Here is a 17,993-nt window from a genome sequence, read left to right as displayed (position 1 = left end):
GTGAAGCTTGTCTGTTGACGTAAAAGCATTTGTTTTACTGTAAAGTTCACCTTTTAACTTTTTTTTTTAACAGACATATCTTAAGCAATACCTATAAAACGCCACAAGGGAACACCTTCTTGGTCTTTATTATGTAATAAATGGTGAGTAATTTTACTTTTTTCAGTTCTTATGCAGAGCTGAGCCAAAGTTTAATTCTTGCAGCTATAAGAGAGGTCTGCATATTGTGCATTTTATTTTAATTTTAAAGCAGCCCTTAAGGGTCCAAACTATTTGTTAAGAGCAGCAAGCTTTGCAAAATGTACTGGAACACTGGACATGCTTAAGTTTGGAAAAGGTCAAATTTAATTAATCCTGAAAGGTACGTTTTAGCCTCATCCTAAATTTTCCAAGTCATCAAACCTCAGTGAGATTTTAACCGGGTTTTTGCAAGTGTCTGCAAATCTAATTTAATGCTGTTTATGCAAAAACAGGAACAGTACTCTGTATATGTTTCTTTTCAAATTAAGAGAAAATGAATTGGAACATGAAGCACTTTGGTGTGAAATTTTGTTATGGTGACTCATTCAAAAAAAAATTGTATGCCTATTGTTTTTTTTTTAAATGGATGCACATTGTCATTAGTGAAAAAACAGATGTTACATAATCTCTCTTCTGGAGTCGCTGAATATAATTCATCTTGTGATATCCAGTGTAAATGTTAAAAAAGGATACAACTCTTGGAATTTTTAAAGATGATAATCTTATTTATAGTCAGCCTTATGAGTGGCGAGGGGGGTGCAAAAGGTTTTCTCCTTCCTTGGGGGTTTTGCAAAAAATAATTGAAAAGCACTGAGGTGTATCATTAAAAAGGTTGAGAACCACTGATCTACAGTTAACACCCTCTTTTTTTCTGTGTTTTTGGTGAAAAACAAACACGACAAAGTATAATAAACCAAAATAAAACAGAATAAAATAACTGAGAAAAACAACCCGTACTTCACTTACTGTGAGTATTGTTAGGAAGTTTAACCCCAGCAATAAATGGGGTAACAAGACCGTATATCCACTTAAATAGGGTGTAATATTTCTCATTCATCACCACTGCCAGGCTGGGTAAGAAAACGGATGTCCCAAATAAGGCTTTTCCGTTTCATGAATGACAGCCGGGGACAGGTGTGATCCAGTAACCGGAGAACAAACTTCACGTCACGCTTGATAATCGCACTGTCACTTTTGATATAAATAGCTTTGCTGAAAGCTGCGTAGGGCCGGGAGAGAGTCCCGCCACAACAGAGGGGTGGGATCACTTTAAACTGTGTGTACATAAAGCATAGTGGCCGCATACTCAGCCTGCAGACAGACAGCACTGCGGGGACCCACTGGGAGAAAGCACGCTAGGCTGAGACGCCGTTACGCAACCAGCAACCCCTTCTACTTTTTGGATCCGGCTCAAGCATGGGGATGCACGCTTCCAAGCCTCGGAGGCAAGCGCAGGTCCTGATGCTGGGCCTGGACCAATCCGGGAAGAGCACCTTGCTCTACAAACTCAAGTACAACGAAAGCGTGGTGACGGTGCCCACCGTGGGCTTCAACGTGGAGACGCTGGAGACGGACAGGAGCAGTCCGGGTCTCACCGTCTGGGACGTGGGCGGCCAGAGGAAGATGAGGCCTCACTGGAAACATCACTACGCCGACACGGCCGGGCTGCTCTTCGTGGTGGACAGCGCCGACCGAGCCAGGCTGGATGAGGCCCGCAAGGAACTCCATCGGGTAATTAAAGATGATGTTCGGATTGGGAGCTTGCGGAGGACATAAACTCTCAGCGCTGCATTGCAGGATCGCGCGCAAAAAAGAATGTGACTTGAATTTGTTATGTGCTTGAAGTGGGTGGGAATCATCCAGCCTGTGCCCCCAATACGGCTCAAAAAACTCATTTATCTGGGCCACGGAAAAAAAAGTGATCATGCTCACTTTAAAGTCAGAATTTGGATTTCTCTAAATTCTGACTAATATAACATTTACAAAATACTGCATTGATTGTCAAAATATGACGACTTTCAATATGCAACACTGTTGTACCTTAGCCTGGACTAATATATATATATATATATATATATATATATATATATATATATACACATACATACAGTAGACCCCCGTGTTACAGCGTCCCTGGCTTACATTTTTTTCATGTTGCGATGTGGAATACTGAGTTTTTTAAAGCTTAATTCAAACCTGAAAGGGTTAGCCATGGGTCCCAAGATTGCTAGCGATGTTAAAGAGAGAAGTAAGAAGATCATTTATATGGAAACAAAGCTGGATATAATCAAGAAATATGAAGCTAGCCTAGCCTAAGCTACACTTACGGGCATACAATATGAGCATAACAAGTTCCACTCAAAGGTAAATAAATCCTTTCAATATTTTTTATTTATGATGTTTTCTGGTTGTATACCTGTATATTATATATGCGTAGCACTTACTAAACTATTTGGTACCAATGTTTAATATTTATGTACAATGTTGATGTTTTTACCTGGGGTTCTAAATGAATTAGCTCCCTATTTAACAAAGGTTTGGATTGCCCACCATATGGAGAGTTGGTCTGACGAGCCCAACCGCGGAACGGATTAATCTCGAAACACGGCGGCCCACTGTATTTTGTAGGATTTTCCTGGCAGTCAAAAATGCATATTTTGAGGACATTTACCAAGAAATTTAAACTGCTTGAGGTGAAACATCTCTTAATTGTGTTCCTTTAGGTGCTGAAGTATGAGAGCCTGAGAGGCGTTCCTCTTGTGGTTCTGTCCAACAAACAGGATCTACGCGGAGCTTTGAGCCCAGAAGCGGTGTGCCAGAAACTGGACCTCAGGCGAACATGCGAGGGCAGCAGGCCGTGGTTCATCCAGCCCTGCTCGGGCATCACGGGCGCGGGGCTGGAGGAAGGCTTCAGGAGGATGGTGTACCTGATGAAGACCCCGCTGAGACAGACGCAAGAGGACATCCAGGTCAAGATGAAGTCAAAAAGCTTCAGGATTACGGCCTTGTTATGCGGCTGATGTTATCTGATGATTAATCCAATCACACTGAGTTTACGCTAATCTGCCGGGCTCATCGTTATGATTCAATTAAAAGCAGGGCATTGGAAGATTATCTCAACACAGCAGTCCATGCTTGCTGTGCCCCAAAGCTTTTTTTTTTTTTTTTCAAAGAGAATCTCTGCGCTATGATTCATTTCTTTGGATTGTGACATTAGTGCACCAAAAGGGTCATCACCTCAAAGCGTTGTGAGAAGTCTGTTGGGATACTTGAAAAAAAAAACTTGAACGTATATTTATAAAAACATTCCCCATTGTTCGCGTTGTACTCTATAATCAATTTTAGGTTATGCTTTGCAGTACTGTACTCCTATTTTGTAAGACACTTATAAAAAAAAAAAGTCAGTGTTTGTGCATCAAATATTGATTGATCTCTTGAACTAACTCGGCTGCTTATCTATTGTAACTCTGAAACTGAAATTGCTCTTCCATATTCATGCATTTATTCGTTTTCTATTTAACACTATTTAAAAACAAATGCCCATACATTGTGTGTGTTTTAGTAGCAGCATGTAAATACAAACAAAATTATTTGAATGTGATTTCTTGATGCTGTCCTCGTGATACTTTATAATAAAAACGAGGAGATCATACAATCACTTTATGACTTTATTTTATTTTAGTTTACAATGTACACGTAATACACGTGCACAAGTCGAGAAAGTGTTCCACTAAAAAAAAAAAAAAAATGGGAGCCATTTCCAACACGTTGGATCGCTCAGTGTTTTAGTGACCAAAAGTATGCGTTTTTGACAAATTATATATTTTTTAAAAATGACTTTAACAAATCATCATTTGAAGTAATACTTGCGATAAATGCTAAAGTTCCGTCTGAAACTATTTCCAACACGATAGTTTTACTTTTGACTTTTTTTAGAATATATATATATATATATATATATATATATATATATATATATATATATATATATATATATATATATATATATATATATATATATATATATAAAATTCACGTAAACATACATGCCATGTTAATGATGCTAACAAGGAAGTCTGCCACAATACGATTCGGCGTAAATAAACGTGCTGGCGGTTCTGTTATGAACAGACCAATGAGAGTAGAGAGGCTTCCCCCACCCTTCCTCTCCGCCACCGGCAATCCCAGCATGCACCGCGGCCTTTCCAGCAGTAGCAAAAAATAGTCCGTTAACAAGCGAGCGAGGCGGAGAGAGAGAGAGCGAGCAAAATAGAGCGAGAGAGGCCGAGAAAGGGAACTAAAGACAAACGCTAGCTTAACTGGCTAATTCCACGAGTGAAATAAACTGCGCCCCAGCCTCGCCGCAACCGCTAGCATGGCCGACAACGACAAACTGGACAACCAGCGACTGAAGAATTTCAAGAACAAGGGTCGGGATTTGGAGGTAAAAAAAAAAATAGGAGGGGGTTTCATGCTTTAGCCCTCCTTCGGTTTCGAAAGAGGGCCACCGCGGCTCGGCCGCCAACTTCGCCCCCTTGGCTTCCCTGTGACGTCGTTTCTAATTTGCTCTATCGGGAACTTTGCCCCCAGACTCTAATTTAGGCCTCCGCGGAGTACAAATTACGAACCCCGACCTCTGCTTGATAAGCCAACCGCTTGAACGTTGCTTTTCCCCCCCTCCACAATTCGCACCGTTTACTGCGTGAAGTCTCAGCGAGGACTTGCAATCATGTCCGCCGGATCTGCTAGCTCCCTTGCTAGCCAGGCCCACGGTGGAAACGCTAGCTTCAGTCAAGCAACCGAGCGCTTGATCTCGATGTGTACTGCTGCCAGATGCTCTTATAAACAATCTCAAGTTCGCATAGACGAACGAAATGCGGATATTGAGGAGTATCTCCTCGATGGGGAAGCTAATACTGCGGCGTTTTAGCGTCACGTCGAAGCTGCAGTTTAGCTAGCTAAGCTTGGAAGCCGCAACCCCCCTCCCACGGCTTAATCAGAAAAACAACAGCGTGGGGGGATAATATACTTCAATTATTGCTTCTTATCGAGCCGTGTTAAATGCCGCAGCTTTTAAACGTCTCCAAAATCATTTATTTATGTAATCCATCTATTTGACACGGTTGAAGCTAAGCTACACGCTACCTTCCGATTGACATGATTTACAAAATTACGCTCTGCGTGGATTGCGTTGTGCAACACTCTCTGACCATTGCTTTGTTTATCATCCTGGTTTTGACTATGCATATGCGTCGCATCGACTGATTCATCCTGTTTGACAAGTATTTTTTTTTTTACGTGCTGCAGAGACCGGTCGGTAGGCCGCTGCGCGGCAGCTGTCCTGTCATTGACTCTTCATCACAGTCATGGTGAACACTGCAGGCTACTACGGACATGGTCCATAAATATTGGGACATATACACTTGTCCTATAATTTTGGTTTGGAATTAAACCACCAAATTGTGCTTTAATTGCACAGCTGTAACTAGGTAAACGGTGTATGAATTACAACAGTTTGTGCACGTACACTTGAGTGGACCAAAAGTAATGAGATGATTGGCTTGCTGTTAAATTGGAAAGCGGATATTTATTGACAATACTACTGACGAAAGGATTTATGAAGTGTTTAGGTGGGAATGTCTCAATTTTTGCACCCAAGTCAGAGTCACTTGATTTTGAGGATTCACCTATACAGAGGTCTGCAAAAAAACAGGAAAAGTTGATTCAAATTGACTTTTTAAATGTGTATTACTTTTTACAATTTTGAAAATGATTTCTGATCTTGTGATCTTGTGTGTACATCTCTCGTTTCTGACTATATCAGCCACTCTTAATCAGCTGAATGTTTGAGACCTGCCTCTTTACAGTACAGATGGACAATGGCCCGTCTAAATCATATTGCAAAAGAAACTAGTTTTTTGTTTTTTAAGAAAAAGATTAACTACCTAATGCAATGGCCCAGTCATCTTCTGATCTGATTCCAAATTTGCATACTTTTTACTTGCTGAAGAGATTAAACAGAAAATGCTTCAACAACAAGCAAGAAGTGAACGCAGTTGCGGTAGAGGCCTGACAATGCATCACCAGGAATGAAACCCAATATCTGCTCATTTCTTTGATTTCCAGACCTCGGCCTTTAAACGACTGCAAAAGATTAGCAACAAAGAATTTGAAAAAAGTGAAAGTTTGAATTTATTGTTGATAATCTATCCTATTATTTTGGTCCTAGCACGAGGTAGCTAAACACTTAATTCTCACATCGTTCTGCTGCTTTGATGTAAAAGTAAAACTAGAATCTGCAAGTTAAAGCATACTTTGTTCATTCCATCTCAAAGCCATTGTGGTGATGTTTGGAGCAAAAAAAGACGATTGTGTGTCTATCCTTATGGACATCACCAGACTATTAAACAGTGCACCAAAAGTCATGGTGAATCGTGATCATTTGGACTATCCCCATTGCTGTTTTTATTACGCTTATGATAGAAATTTCCCAGCATCACTCCTCTGGTATGATTCTAATACCAATATGTTGTTGTTATACTCTATATGCCAGTAGCACATTAAGAACTCTCAAGGGCACATGATGGCATTCAGTAATGATTTGCAGTGATGTTAAACAAATACTAAAGGACAAAGTAATATACAACTGTCAAATGTTCTGCCTGTATTTTATGTCGTTGTACGCCTGGAACGGAATATTAAGAAAAAGAAATGATGACATCCAAAAGTTAATAATGGATCCTGATAATGACATCTCAACATAACATTGAAAACATGCAAAATGGTCTGTCTGAAACACAAGCTGAGTCATTTTATAGCTTTAGTGACTGATGTGTTTGGGTGGTGTCATGCTTCTGTGTTGGGGTGGCAGCCTCAAGGGGGCTGACTCCTGCTATGTCCTACTTCTCAAGACTAGGAAGTACTTTGAAGACAGTGGCACACCTCCCAATTTCTTTGCATTAGTATTTTAAATCTGTTTCTCAACATTTTTTTTTTTTATATGGCACACCCTCTATTTTTTTCCCCCAGCCAAGTATCTCCTCACCAGTACAAGGCATTTTTTGGTGAAAAAGATTATATATTTGGTAGCTGGATTTCTAACCAGTAAGTGTTCACTGAAACTCATCTTCAAAAGATGTTATTGCTGTGCCCCCTTCATGATGTTTTTCTCAAGCAAACCGACAGGAAAAAAACACCATCACCAAAAAAAAGCTACCATTGTGGCCATCATTAATGGGAGACAGACGCGGAGTGAATGAAGAAGCCAAAAACAGGCATTTTACTGTCATTGAAATGCACTTGAGTTGCCAACCAATCAAAAGACTTGTCAAGGGAGCACACATTAATGTCCATTGGGTGTCAAAAATGTCAAACGGTGCCTTACTTCAGTAGTAAATAGTAGTTAGCAACTCTAATCGGTAAAATGAATGTACAGTACTCTTTTAGGGACTGTCCCTTTTTGAAAAAAAAGGAAAGAAAAAGTATTAGAAAACAATCCAAACAAACGCCAACACACACCCACATGTTTATCCTCTAATATTTGCAACCATGTTTGGGAATGCCTTCTTGAAAGTTTTAAGCTACAGTGTTATTTTTCTTTGGAATCTTGGCTCAAATGTTGGCCTGAGTTGTGGCCCAGTGCTCATGCTAATAATATTTTTGCCTCCACAGTCTATGAGAAGACAGAGGACGGAGGTAGTGGTGGAGCTGCGAAAGGTAATTGAATTGATCCGTACGATTATTTACAAGTGAAAATGATGCACTCTTCCGATTGCTAAAAATATCTACTGGCACCTCGCTGTTTTACAGAACAAAAGAGATGAGCACCTTTTGAAGAGAAGAAACGTGCCCCATGAGGACATTTGTGAGGATTCTGACGTGGATGGAGATTTCCGATCGGTAGGATCCCCCCCCTCCAATTTCTTTCGATCATTTGAGCATCACTTTGGTATTGTTGATTCAGCATGAAATTTAAAGCCATTGGAAGAATATTCATGAAAACAAAGTGTTTTGATCAAAAACACTTCTAGGTGTAAAAGTAAAAGAACGTACTAAAGTACGGCAAGTTATGGACTGTGCCTTCTTGTACCATTTGTTTCCTCGAAATGTCGTAAGTCATGAACGTCGTAAAATGGAGGAGGACATGTGAAAAATAATCAATGGGAGTAGTCATGAGTTGTCCCCGCAGAGGCAGAACAAGTCAGCATTCTAAATAAGAACCAGATAGGGTTTTGTTGCTGTGGAATACCTTGGCATACAAGTTAAATTTGTTTTGTAACCAAGCTTTTAATTTACTCATCATTTTAGTTTTCCCCCTTGAAATTTGTCATCATTAATTAATGTACATCGACGAGTTACTTTCTTACCTCCAAATTACATTTTTTTTTTCTGGGATATTTTCTACATTTATATTTATTTTAATATAGACTATAATTGGAAGAAAAAAATAGAATAAAAATCAAACACAAGTGAAAAGAATTCATTTAGTTGCAGCACAGCGCTTCAAGTAATATTCATCTAAACCCAGTGTTAATAAATTTACTCCCTATGGGCGATTACTGATTAAATCAGTCGATTGAGCCAATTATAAAATGTGTTGTCAAAATTGAGAGGGGCTCATCGCTCACCGAGCTTCAGGTGGATGTTCCTTGTCCCCAGTCTGGAGAAATCTCTTTCTCCGGCGTGGCCGCCCATTTGCTGCCATCTGGCTCATAAGAAAATTTTTGGATTATGGTACAAGGCTGCCGTCCGACCTCCTTTGGTGACTATAAGCATGTTTTGCTAATTGATAATCGGGTGTCCCACGTTGAGGCTAAAGAGCAGAGGGTTTGGTGGCATCAAGGAGGCCACTCAGCACTGTAGAGATTCAATCAGGCTAACTGCTCAGCGCTATTGAATGGGCGGAATACAAATGGCCTACTTAATCGTATATCAACAATGACACGGCGCTCTGAGTCACCAGCGCGCAGCCGGGAAGGTCTTTTTGTGGGAAAAGTCGCCTGGCTGCTCCATTTAAATTGCTTAATGTGCCAGTCACCTCTTGGCGTTTAAATGAACGTGATGCTCTTGTTTCTGTGGTAGAAATCGGCTAGCTTATGTTGGTTACTTTATATCAAGTTTTTTGCGTTTTGTGTGGAGGGGGGGTTCAACTGTCTCTCCCAAATCCCAGTATCCCTTCACATCATCACTTTTCTCTCGACTAATAATTTTCTAATGTTCCTTTTCAGCAAAACACCTCTCTTGAAGCAATAGTGCTAGTAAGTTGTCAATTTTAGATTTTTATTTACTCATATCCAGTGTGGATTCTTCTCATGCATATATTAAACTTTCCTTTTCTTTGTTGTAGAATGCCACGAGTGATAACCAGGGCATCCAGCTGAGTGCTGTTCAGGCTGCCAGGTATGAGCACATTCACACATGTAGTATATCGCTGCAGCTGAAAGTATTGAATGCTGCTCTAGTAGAGCAAGTAGAGATTTAAATTGGTAGTTCTCAAATAGGTGGGGTGTAAAGCACCTCAGAGGTTGCGTGAAATTTTAATAGGGCTTCTGCAGGTATCAGAAAATGTAATTCAACTCATTCAATCCCAGACATATTTTTATTTTATATTTTAAGAGTCCAGACATTCAATCTCCGGGACTTTTTCCCAAGTGTTAGGCAAAAGGAGCGTTTAAAATAGCTCATACTAAATGGGTCAATGTTTTGTTTAGCCCCCCCCCCCACCCCAAATTATTTGCAAAAAAACAAAACAAAAAACATCCATGGCAGGGGTATTGGACATACTAAATTTTCCTCAGGTGCGATTAGCTGCATGAAGGGTAGGTTGTCTCTGTGTGCCCTGCTATTGGCTGGCAACCAGTTCAGGATGTCCCCCGCCTCTTACTGCCCCAAGTCAGCTGTGATAGGTACCTGCAAACCTGCGAGCCGTGTGAGGATAAGCAACTAGAAAATGGATGGGTGTTATGGCGACTACTTTGCAAAATGTGTACATTTATTTAGTTGAGTTGTATACTGATGGATTATTGTCTTTAGTTATGCAATCATCCAGCAGATGAGCCAGAAATAGAACCGGCGATCTTACGTGATCTCTCTTCAGGAGTTGCTGAATAGAATAGGCAGAGAGCTCCATTACAAATGTAATTTTCGAAATGTAATAAATCAGACATAGGTGGCACAGCATAAGTCCTTGTATCGTTATAAGTCCTTTTTTTCTGAAATGCTCTGAATCTCATTGTTGTCATTATTCCTTCTATTGTCATACTAAAACTAAGTCCCTGATAACTGCACAAGAAACCTTTCACGCCGCAAACATTTGCCTTTTCTAGTTTGACATTGTTCAAATTCTCCAAATGCTTTTACTTGCTGTGCATTCCTCTCAGCATGTGTCAGATTGTCTGCGCATATGAATGATGGAATGTTGTCTACATGTTTCCGTTAATGTAGAAAGCTGTTGTCCAGCGACCGCAACCCTCCCATAGACGACCTGATTAAGTCTGGGATCCTTCCTATTCTGGTCCACTGCCTGGACAGAGATGACAAGTAAGTTGACACCAGTCCTTAATTATAAGGTCGTATGGTTGTTTATTTTGAGTTTTGCACGCCTCAAAGATATGCAAATGCCAGCGGCGTTCGGCTCACCGGAGATGTGAACGGTGATGCAAGTATGCAAATGTGTTCCAGCTTTCACCTTCCAGGAATGGCATCACGCACACATGACTCATCAGTGCACGCTTAATGTCTCAGGTCCTTAAGTGTCTTTTTTTTTTTTTTTTTTTTTTTTTGCAGCCCATCTCTGCAGTTTGAGGCAGCCTGGGCTCTGACCAACATTGCTTCGGGAACCTCCGAGCAGACCCAAGCTGTGGTGGACTCCAGTAAGTTGTTTGATTTTCTGGGAGGGGAGGGTCATTGATGTTTCATCAGGGTTCTACAATAAGCTTTTTCAGGTGGTGGCCCAGTCGGGCCACTGTGAGCAAAATTTTGATGGTCCTGCCAGAACTAGTACATGCCCAGTGTATCACTAGCATTGGGTTGATCATTACACAACTTCATCTAATTCATATTTTTTTTACCCAAATCAATACTATTAGTCATTATTGGGGTTGAGCATGATAGAATTGGAACACTATATGATTTTGTATTTGATTCCCATCCATGACTTCTTAAAATCAAGTTCAAGATAATAACCCTTTGGAATGGGTATGTTGACAATATTGTAAACTCAACTCGCATCATAAACCGAGGACCCCCATGTACATTTTTTCATTTCTATAAGTGTACATTTAATCATGTTTTTGTCATTGTTACCTTTATGACTGGAGAAAGTGCAAAACATTGAGAAGTAGCACTAGTAATGGTTACAACAAAACAAAACATGTTGTTATCTTCAGATGCTGTGCCGCGCTTCCTGAGGCTACTTCTCTCCCCTCATCAAAATGTGTGTGAACAGGCGGTCTGGGCTTTGGGCAACATCATTGGTAAGGTGGCGATTTTGTCGCGTCTGTGTTCACTTATGAGTAAAAGGTCAAACTGACGCGAGCCCTCAACTCCTCGTCAGGCGACGGACCGCAGTGCAGGGACTACGTGATCGGCTTGGGTGTCGTCAAGCCACTGCTGTCTTTCATCAGTCCCTCCATCCCAATCACCTTTCTCCGCAATGTCACTTGGGTTATGGTCAATTTGTGCCGCCACAAGGACCCTCCGCCGCCCATGGAGACCATCCAAGAGGTTTGTAGTCATTTGGGGGCGGTCAATTCAGAACACCAATCACTCAGTTAGAAAAACGCAGACTGAACTTTTTTTTTTTTTTTAAAGCTTCGGTTTAAAAACTGATGATTTTATATTGTTTTCTTATTACAAGTTCATTATAAGTTCTGGTTTCAAATTTTGGCTCAGACCTTGTCTCTTCCACGCTCCCAAACTAGTCACTTAGGTTCATTAAGTCTTTTAAGTTGTTGTGTCATTGGTGTGAATGTGAGAGCGGTTGTCGGGACTTTCCCTGCGCTTGGCTGGCTGTTTGTGTGGAGCTAGTCTATACTCGCTTTCAAAGTGGTAAATACAATATTTTATATCAGTTTTGCAATATGTGGATAAAGTAGACAGGTGATATTGATCATGTACCTCCGGTTAGTGAATTTGAGGTCTTTAATTGGCATCTATTTGCCATTTCTTAAACTCAGATATGAAATTCTTTTCTATTTTAACGCCTCATAATTTCCATTTTTAACCCATAGATCCTGCCAGCCCTGCGTGTGCTGATCCACCACACTGACGTCAGTGTGAGTAAACCCTTGGCTTTTATTCTTGAAAGTCTTGCGTCAAGGTAAAAATGTACAGCATTTCATGCCTGCTTTTTTGGGGGGGGGGTCATCTTGCTACTTCCAGATCTTGGTAGACACAGTGTGGGCTCTGTCTTATCTGACGGATGCTGGGAACGAACAGATCCAAATGGTGATTGACTCTGGTATTGTCCCTCACCTGGTCCCACTCCTCAGCCACCAGGAGGTCAAAGTCCAGGTACGAGTATGAAAAAGACTACAGAAGTTGCTCAAATGTTTTTTAACTGAAGTTTTTTATTTTGAAATTTTTTTATACTTTGTATTTTATTGTCTGACAGCTGATACTGGAATATTGCTTCATAAATGACAATGTCCAGCCGTATAAAGCCTAACAAAATAAAAGCATACGTTTTTCAAAATCGGCGATATAACACAAATTTGCAATGAGCTAACTCATGTTCCAACTCGTGTTCCTGTCAGGACCATAAGCCAATATTCAATTTGCCGATACCTGCGGAAGCCTGTTTAAAATCTCACATCCCCCCCCGAAGTGCCTTCATGTACTTCCATTTAAAATCCACTGGACTATAGAAATTTCTCTTGTTTTATTTGTTCATTTTTGTATTTAATTGGAAACACTTAAATAAGTTGAGCAGCAGTATTCACAATCTTCTCTTCATCCAGACTGCTGCCCTGAGGGCTGTGGGCAATATCGTGACTGGAACAGATGAGCAGACACAGGTGGTGCTCAACTGCGATGCTCTCAACCACTTCCCCGCCCTCCTCTCACACCCCAAGGAGAAAATTAATAAGGTAACACACACATACGCTCGTCTGGCTGGCTCCTACTGCTATATGTCGCTGGAAGTGATGACATCTGAGACGTGTGCTCGTGTGAAAGTTGTGTGAAAGTTTTAGGTGGGCAATTAGAGCAATATTACATGTACATTACAAGACTGCAAGAACGACGATGAGGACGGCCGCCTGCTGTAGTTGGTTAAACACTGGTAGAAAAGGGATAGTCAGTAGTTAGGGGGTGTGTGTGTGTGTGTGTGTGTGTGTGTGTGTGTGTGTTGATGACTGATTGTGTAGCTATGAAATGGGTTGGTGGCAAAAGAGCACTGAGAATCAGCCCTGCTGATATCGGAGTGCATCTGAGGCCAGTCACTTTCAAATAGAGGCCCATATCGTGATTTGTGACGCGGTCGATGATTAGAGCCTCAAAACCGCTCTCGCCCCACCCAAAGCACGCAAGTCTCTGACATTCACTTTTTATGTGCATGTCTGGATTCTGATCCTTTTCAGATGTGGTGTAGTAGGACTCAAATTGTCCATGCAAAAAGGGAGGAGGAGAAAAAAAAAAGATTTGTGCCTTTTGCCCTCTAGGAGGCGGTGTGGTTCCTCTCAAACATCACAGCAGGAAATCAGCAGCAGGTGCAGGCGGTCATTGATGCAAAGCTGGTGCCCATGATTATTCACCTTCTTGACAAGGTACACGCCTTTCAGTAGTGGGGTTTCCATCCGCCCGTTTTGATACTAATTTTCAAGGAGATTGAAGATGATAGAGTTTCCGATGTATTGGTGAAAGGAAAATGCACATTAATGCTCTCAGAACTTCATTCATGGCAATATACAATGCATTCTTTCAACCAAAAAGCAAAGTTTCATGTATATTTTAAATTTAACGTTATATTTAATTTTGATCCCTTCTATTCACAGGAAATAGGATATTTGCGGGAAATCAATACCAGTCCAGCCTGTGAACAGTGAAAATCTATAAACTATATCAGTTGGGCCCTAATCTAAGTTTGTCGATAGTTTGCGGTGTGGCTTGTGGCAGAGATGCCCTCACGTGATGTAATCTAAAACATTTCCCTCTCAATTTTTGCAAAACCGTAACAAATGGAAACCGGCATCAGTCGTGTGTTTGTTTTGGGCATTTTCACTAAATAATTTTAAATTCTAAACGTCTGACTGGAAAAACCTCGGTGTGATGACGCTGATAGAAAAAACTGGGTTTTCAATGTAGGGTGACTTTGGGACCCAAAAGGAAGCAGCCTGGGCCATCAGCAACCTCACAATAAGTGGGAGGAAAGATCAGGTACAGTACAAGCTTCCTCTCTCCATGCTTGAAGGACAGTGTGGTAAGACTAACTAAACTTGGCCTTTGGTGGCTTCAGGTGGCGCATCTGATTGAGAAACAGGTCATTCCTCCGTTCTGCAACCTGCTCACAGTGAAGGACGCCCAAGTGGTGCAAGTAGTCCTGGACGGCCTGATCAATATCCTGAAGATGGCCGACGACAAGGCTGAAACCATCGCCAGTCTCATTGAAGAGTGTGGAGGTATCTGGGCGTTAAGATTTTTTTTGGATTTGTTCTTTCCGAGCGTGTGTTCACGTGGGATTTGTCTGTGCAGGTTTGGAGAAAGTGGAGCAGCTGCAGAATCATGAAAATGGCGATATCTACAAGCTAGCATATCAAATTATTGATCAGTTCTTCTCATCTGAGGACGTAAGTTGAAGGCTCCGACCACCCGTATGTGTGTCTCAAAAGAGCAAAAATCTGACCGGGTTTGCACAGTCAACAACATCCGAATTCATCCTTGTTCACGCACGGAAATATTGCGAAAACGGATAATGTCGCAGTTATGATATCGCTAGATGATTTGGTTAAAAGTGGCACTGGTTAGAGACCACACAAAAGGTATTTCATTTGACTTTTATTAAACGGGGTCTTTTGGCATGTACACACCATCATAAACTTCATGGAACACGGATGTTGCGCAACTTAAGGTTTTTATGGCGAAATGAGCTGTGTCGTGAGGACTAGGAAGGAAAACTGCTGCGTTCGCCGACCGCTCACAATGTGGGAAATCTGAAACACATTTAACCCGCAACAAATATGTTTACACATATGAACACTAGATAATATGAGGAATTTAGGAAGATGAGATTCTGTTTTTCCAATCAGTTTTACGTTGTTGCCAAACTGTCGGCGTGTGTAATACACACTCACACAGAAAAGACCCTCAAATTAAGGGTGTGATCCATATTTGATATTCTTTGTTTTTGTCGGCGTGGCGCAGATCGACGAAGACAACAGCCTGGTCCCCGACGCCATCGAGAGCGAAACTTTCGTCTTCAACTCCACCAACGTGCCAGCCGGAGGATTCCAATTCTAGATGGCATCCGGGGGCGGTACTCTGGAGTTTTGTTCACGATGCAGCACTCTGTTCAACATAAACAAAATTAGGCGAAAGAGAGAGAGAGCGAGAGAGAGAGAGAGAGAGCGAGAGTGTGAGAAATTTGATCCATTGTGCTTGGCTCGTGGGATCCATGGCTGCATCTTATCTGAGAGAGAAACGTGTGGATTTCATTTGGCGTTCCGTTTGGGAAACGCAGTCCAAATGAAGTTTGAGTTGGCGAGTGGGTGCGAGTGAGAATGAGTGGCTACATGTTGCAAAAGAAGAAAAAAAAACAACCAAATAACCAAACAAAACAAGAAAAAAACACCTAATCCAAACCCGGCAAACCCACCTACACGGAAACATGTCGAGAGACACGGCGACACGACACATTCGGTAACTGGAGCGACGACTTCAACTCGATGTCCCGCCCGCGGAGAACCAACAACGCAACGACAAACTCTTAATTCCGAGCGCGGACGAAAGGAGCGGTCGTCCCAATCGGAGAGGGCGCCGCCTTCCCCCAATCGGCCACGCCATCAGACGTGTGTGTGAATGGAGCCATTGCGTATGAATGTCTGGACTCGCCGCCGAGGAGCCGGCTTCGGCTTCGGCTTCGGCTCCTCCCGACAGGACGTCCCGACCGGACGCCGTCCTTCTCTCTCTCCCCCCGGGGGGGGCGGGGCCAGGAGTCCGTCTGCGTGTCACGTGTGCGAGCGAGCGAGCGAGCGGATGGGTTGTGTGTGCGTGACTGGAAGAGTGCGAGGCGAGACGGCAAAGAGATACAAATGCGACATCTTGAGCGAAGAAACGCAGCGAGGTTTAGAAAAGGAGAAAGAATTTCAGCCTTTGAGGCCGATCCGCAAAATCCCTGAAACGAAGAACTTTGGATATGGGAAGAAGAAACACCGACAAAAAAATTCATTGCAAGGAATATTTTTTTTTCTTTCAATTATTAAGTTGCTATTAATTGACACTGGACATTGTGAATGGCAGATGCGCAATGAGGTGCATTCTATTATGAAGATGTATGGTGGCTTCGGGGCTTTTCTTTTTGCCTCTGGCGTGTTCCTTTTTATGTGCCCCCTTCCCCCCCCAGCTTTTAATTTCATGGCTTCTGTAAAGGTGATCAGCATGACCCCCCCCCCATCAACAACCCTAAAGCTAGGCCGCCGCAAATAGCGGCTGCGAAATTGACAGCGTTGTTACCAGTTAAATGATTGGTTGGCTTTTAAGTCCAGCAAAAGCGCTGTGCTTTTGTCGCCATCGCTTTTGACATGAAAGGGAGATGTGCAAATGGGCTTTTACACATTGGATTGCCGATCCCTTGCATGTTCTCTGGAGGCCCAGTTTTTTTTTGTTTTTTTTTTAAGGGTCTTTTAGTCACCTTAGGCTGTGGATTTTCATTTTTTTTTTTTTTTTTTTTTAAGTAAACTGCTAAATGTTACATGTTTCCCTTTCCCGTGCCCCCTCCCCACACCCCAATGTCTCTTTTGCGAAATAAGAAGTATGGTTTTGCACATGTACTGCAAATTGAGGCCTGGAATCTTTGTGAAGGTTGGTTGGGCACACCCTGCCAGTGGCCTCTACAATATGCATCACCTTGACCATAATATTTGTCTTTCAAAAGTCATCCCAGGATGCATTTTTTTTTTTTTTTTTTTAGGTGATAGTTGAGAAAAAGAAAACGTTTATTTGAGAAGTTGTCTCAAGACTAAGGGGAATCTCACCTCATGTTTTTTTTTCTCTCCCTTGAAGGTCCAAAGGGTGTCCAACTGTCCCTTAAATGGAACCTTTGAATAAATCAATCTTGAACAAATTCTGTAGTATCTTTAATACGTTTGGAAGATATATAACCCCGTCAATATCTTTCCAGCTAAATGTAAAAACGTTCTTCCTCCAGCTTTGTGTCCAACTCCAGACACTGTAATAATTATTAAAAAAAGAATACACTTGTGCATATAAAATTTATGTTGGCCATAGGGGGGATTCCCCCAGCATTCCGCATTAGCAGAGATGTGATTTCAAATCTGTTCAATATAAAAAAAAATATGACACTGAAGGTAAGGTGGTTAACCCAAATGTTTTGGGGGAGGTAGGCTACGGCTTAGGTTGTCTGAAAACAAAATAAACTTTGAACCCCACATTGAGAGCCTATTTGTGTATTTTTTTTTAAATCGTGGATGGAAAAATACTGACTGAAATCAGTCTTTACCGGTTCAGCTGATGTTCAAATTTCGGCTGTGTCAAATCTGATTGGTTGGCACGGCCGCATGCGCACTGAAGGAAAAGTTATGCTGACTTTCAAGTTATCGGAAATGTAAACAACATGCAACGTTTTTTTAAACAATTTTAAACTATTACTCGGCGCGGCCATGTCACATACCATGGAATGTTGTTTTTTTTCGTGCTTGCGCATTAAAAAAAAAAAAAAACTTCACAATAACTACGCATGTGCGCTTAAGGAACGCCCTGCTGCCTTCGCTTGTTCTCTGAAATATAAGAAATGCCGT

The 17,993-nt window shown here is 41.6% G+C and overlaps 2 protein-coding genes across 2 annotated transcripts; both read left to right on the top strand.

Moving 5' to 3' along the window:
* Positions 1 to 62: 62 nt before the first annotated feature.
* On the top strand, positions 63 to 3,325 carry LOC148415541 (ADP-ribosylation factor 6-like). The gene is made up of 2 exons (XM_088427009.1): positions 63 to 1,752; positions 2,745 to 3,325. Exons 1-2 carry the CDS (start codon positions 1,438 to 1,440, stop codon positions 3,039 to 3,041), a joined length of 612 nt encoding a protein of 203 aa, XP_088283135.1. The 5' UTR covers positions 63 to 1,437; the 3' UTR covers positions 3,042 to 3,325.
* Positions 3,326 to 4,211: 886 nt separating this feature from the next.
* Positions 4,212 to 17,624, top strand: kpna4 (karyopherin alpha 4 (importin alpha 3)). Its single transcript, XM_088427154.1, has 17 exons — positions 4,212 to 4,465; positions 7,693 to 7,737; positions 7,831 to 7,920; positions 9,249 to 9,278; positions 9,368 to 9,420; positions 10,465 to 10,560; positions 10,807 to 10,892; positions 11,409 to 11,495; positions 11,576 to 11,745; positions 12,252 to 12,296; positions 12,403 to 12,534; positions 12,981 to 13,109; positions 13,683 to 13,787; positions 14,326 to 14,397; positions 14,477 to 14,639; positions 14,713 to 14,807; positions 15,382 to 17,624. Exons 1-17 carry the CDS (start codon positions 4,397 to 4,399, stop codon positions 15,475 to 15,477), a joined length of 1,563 nt encoding a protein of 520 aa, XP_088283280.1. The 5' UTR covers positions 4,212 to 4,396; the 3' UTR covers positions 15,478 to 17,624.
* The last annotated feature ends 369 nt before the right edge of the window (positions 17,625 to 17,993 follow it).

This window comes from Hippichthys cyanospilos, chromosome 11 (genome assembly GCF_059441005.1).
Source record: "Hippichthys cyanospilos isolate Australia breed blue-spotted pipefish chromosome 11, RoL_Hcya_1.0, whole genome shotgun sequence".
Classification (NCBI taxonomy): Eukaryota; Metazoa; Chordata; class Actinopteri; order Syngnathiformes; family Syngnathidae; genus Hippichthys; species Hippichthys cyanospilos.
Note: the sequence above shows the minus strand (reverse complement) of the source record. Positions and strands in the feature narration are given on the sequence as shown.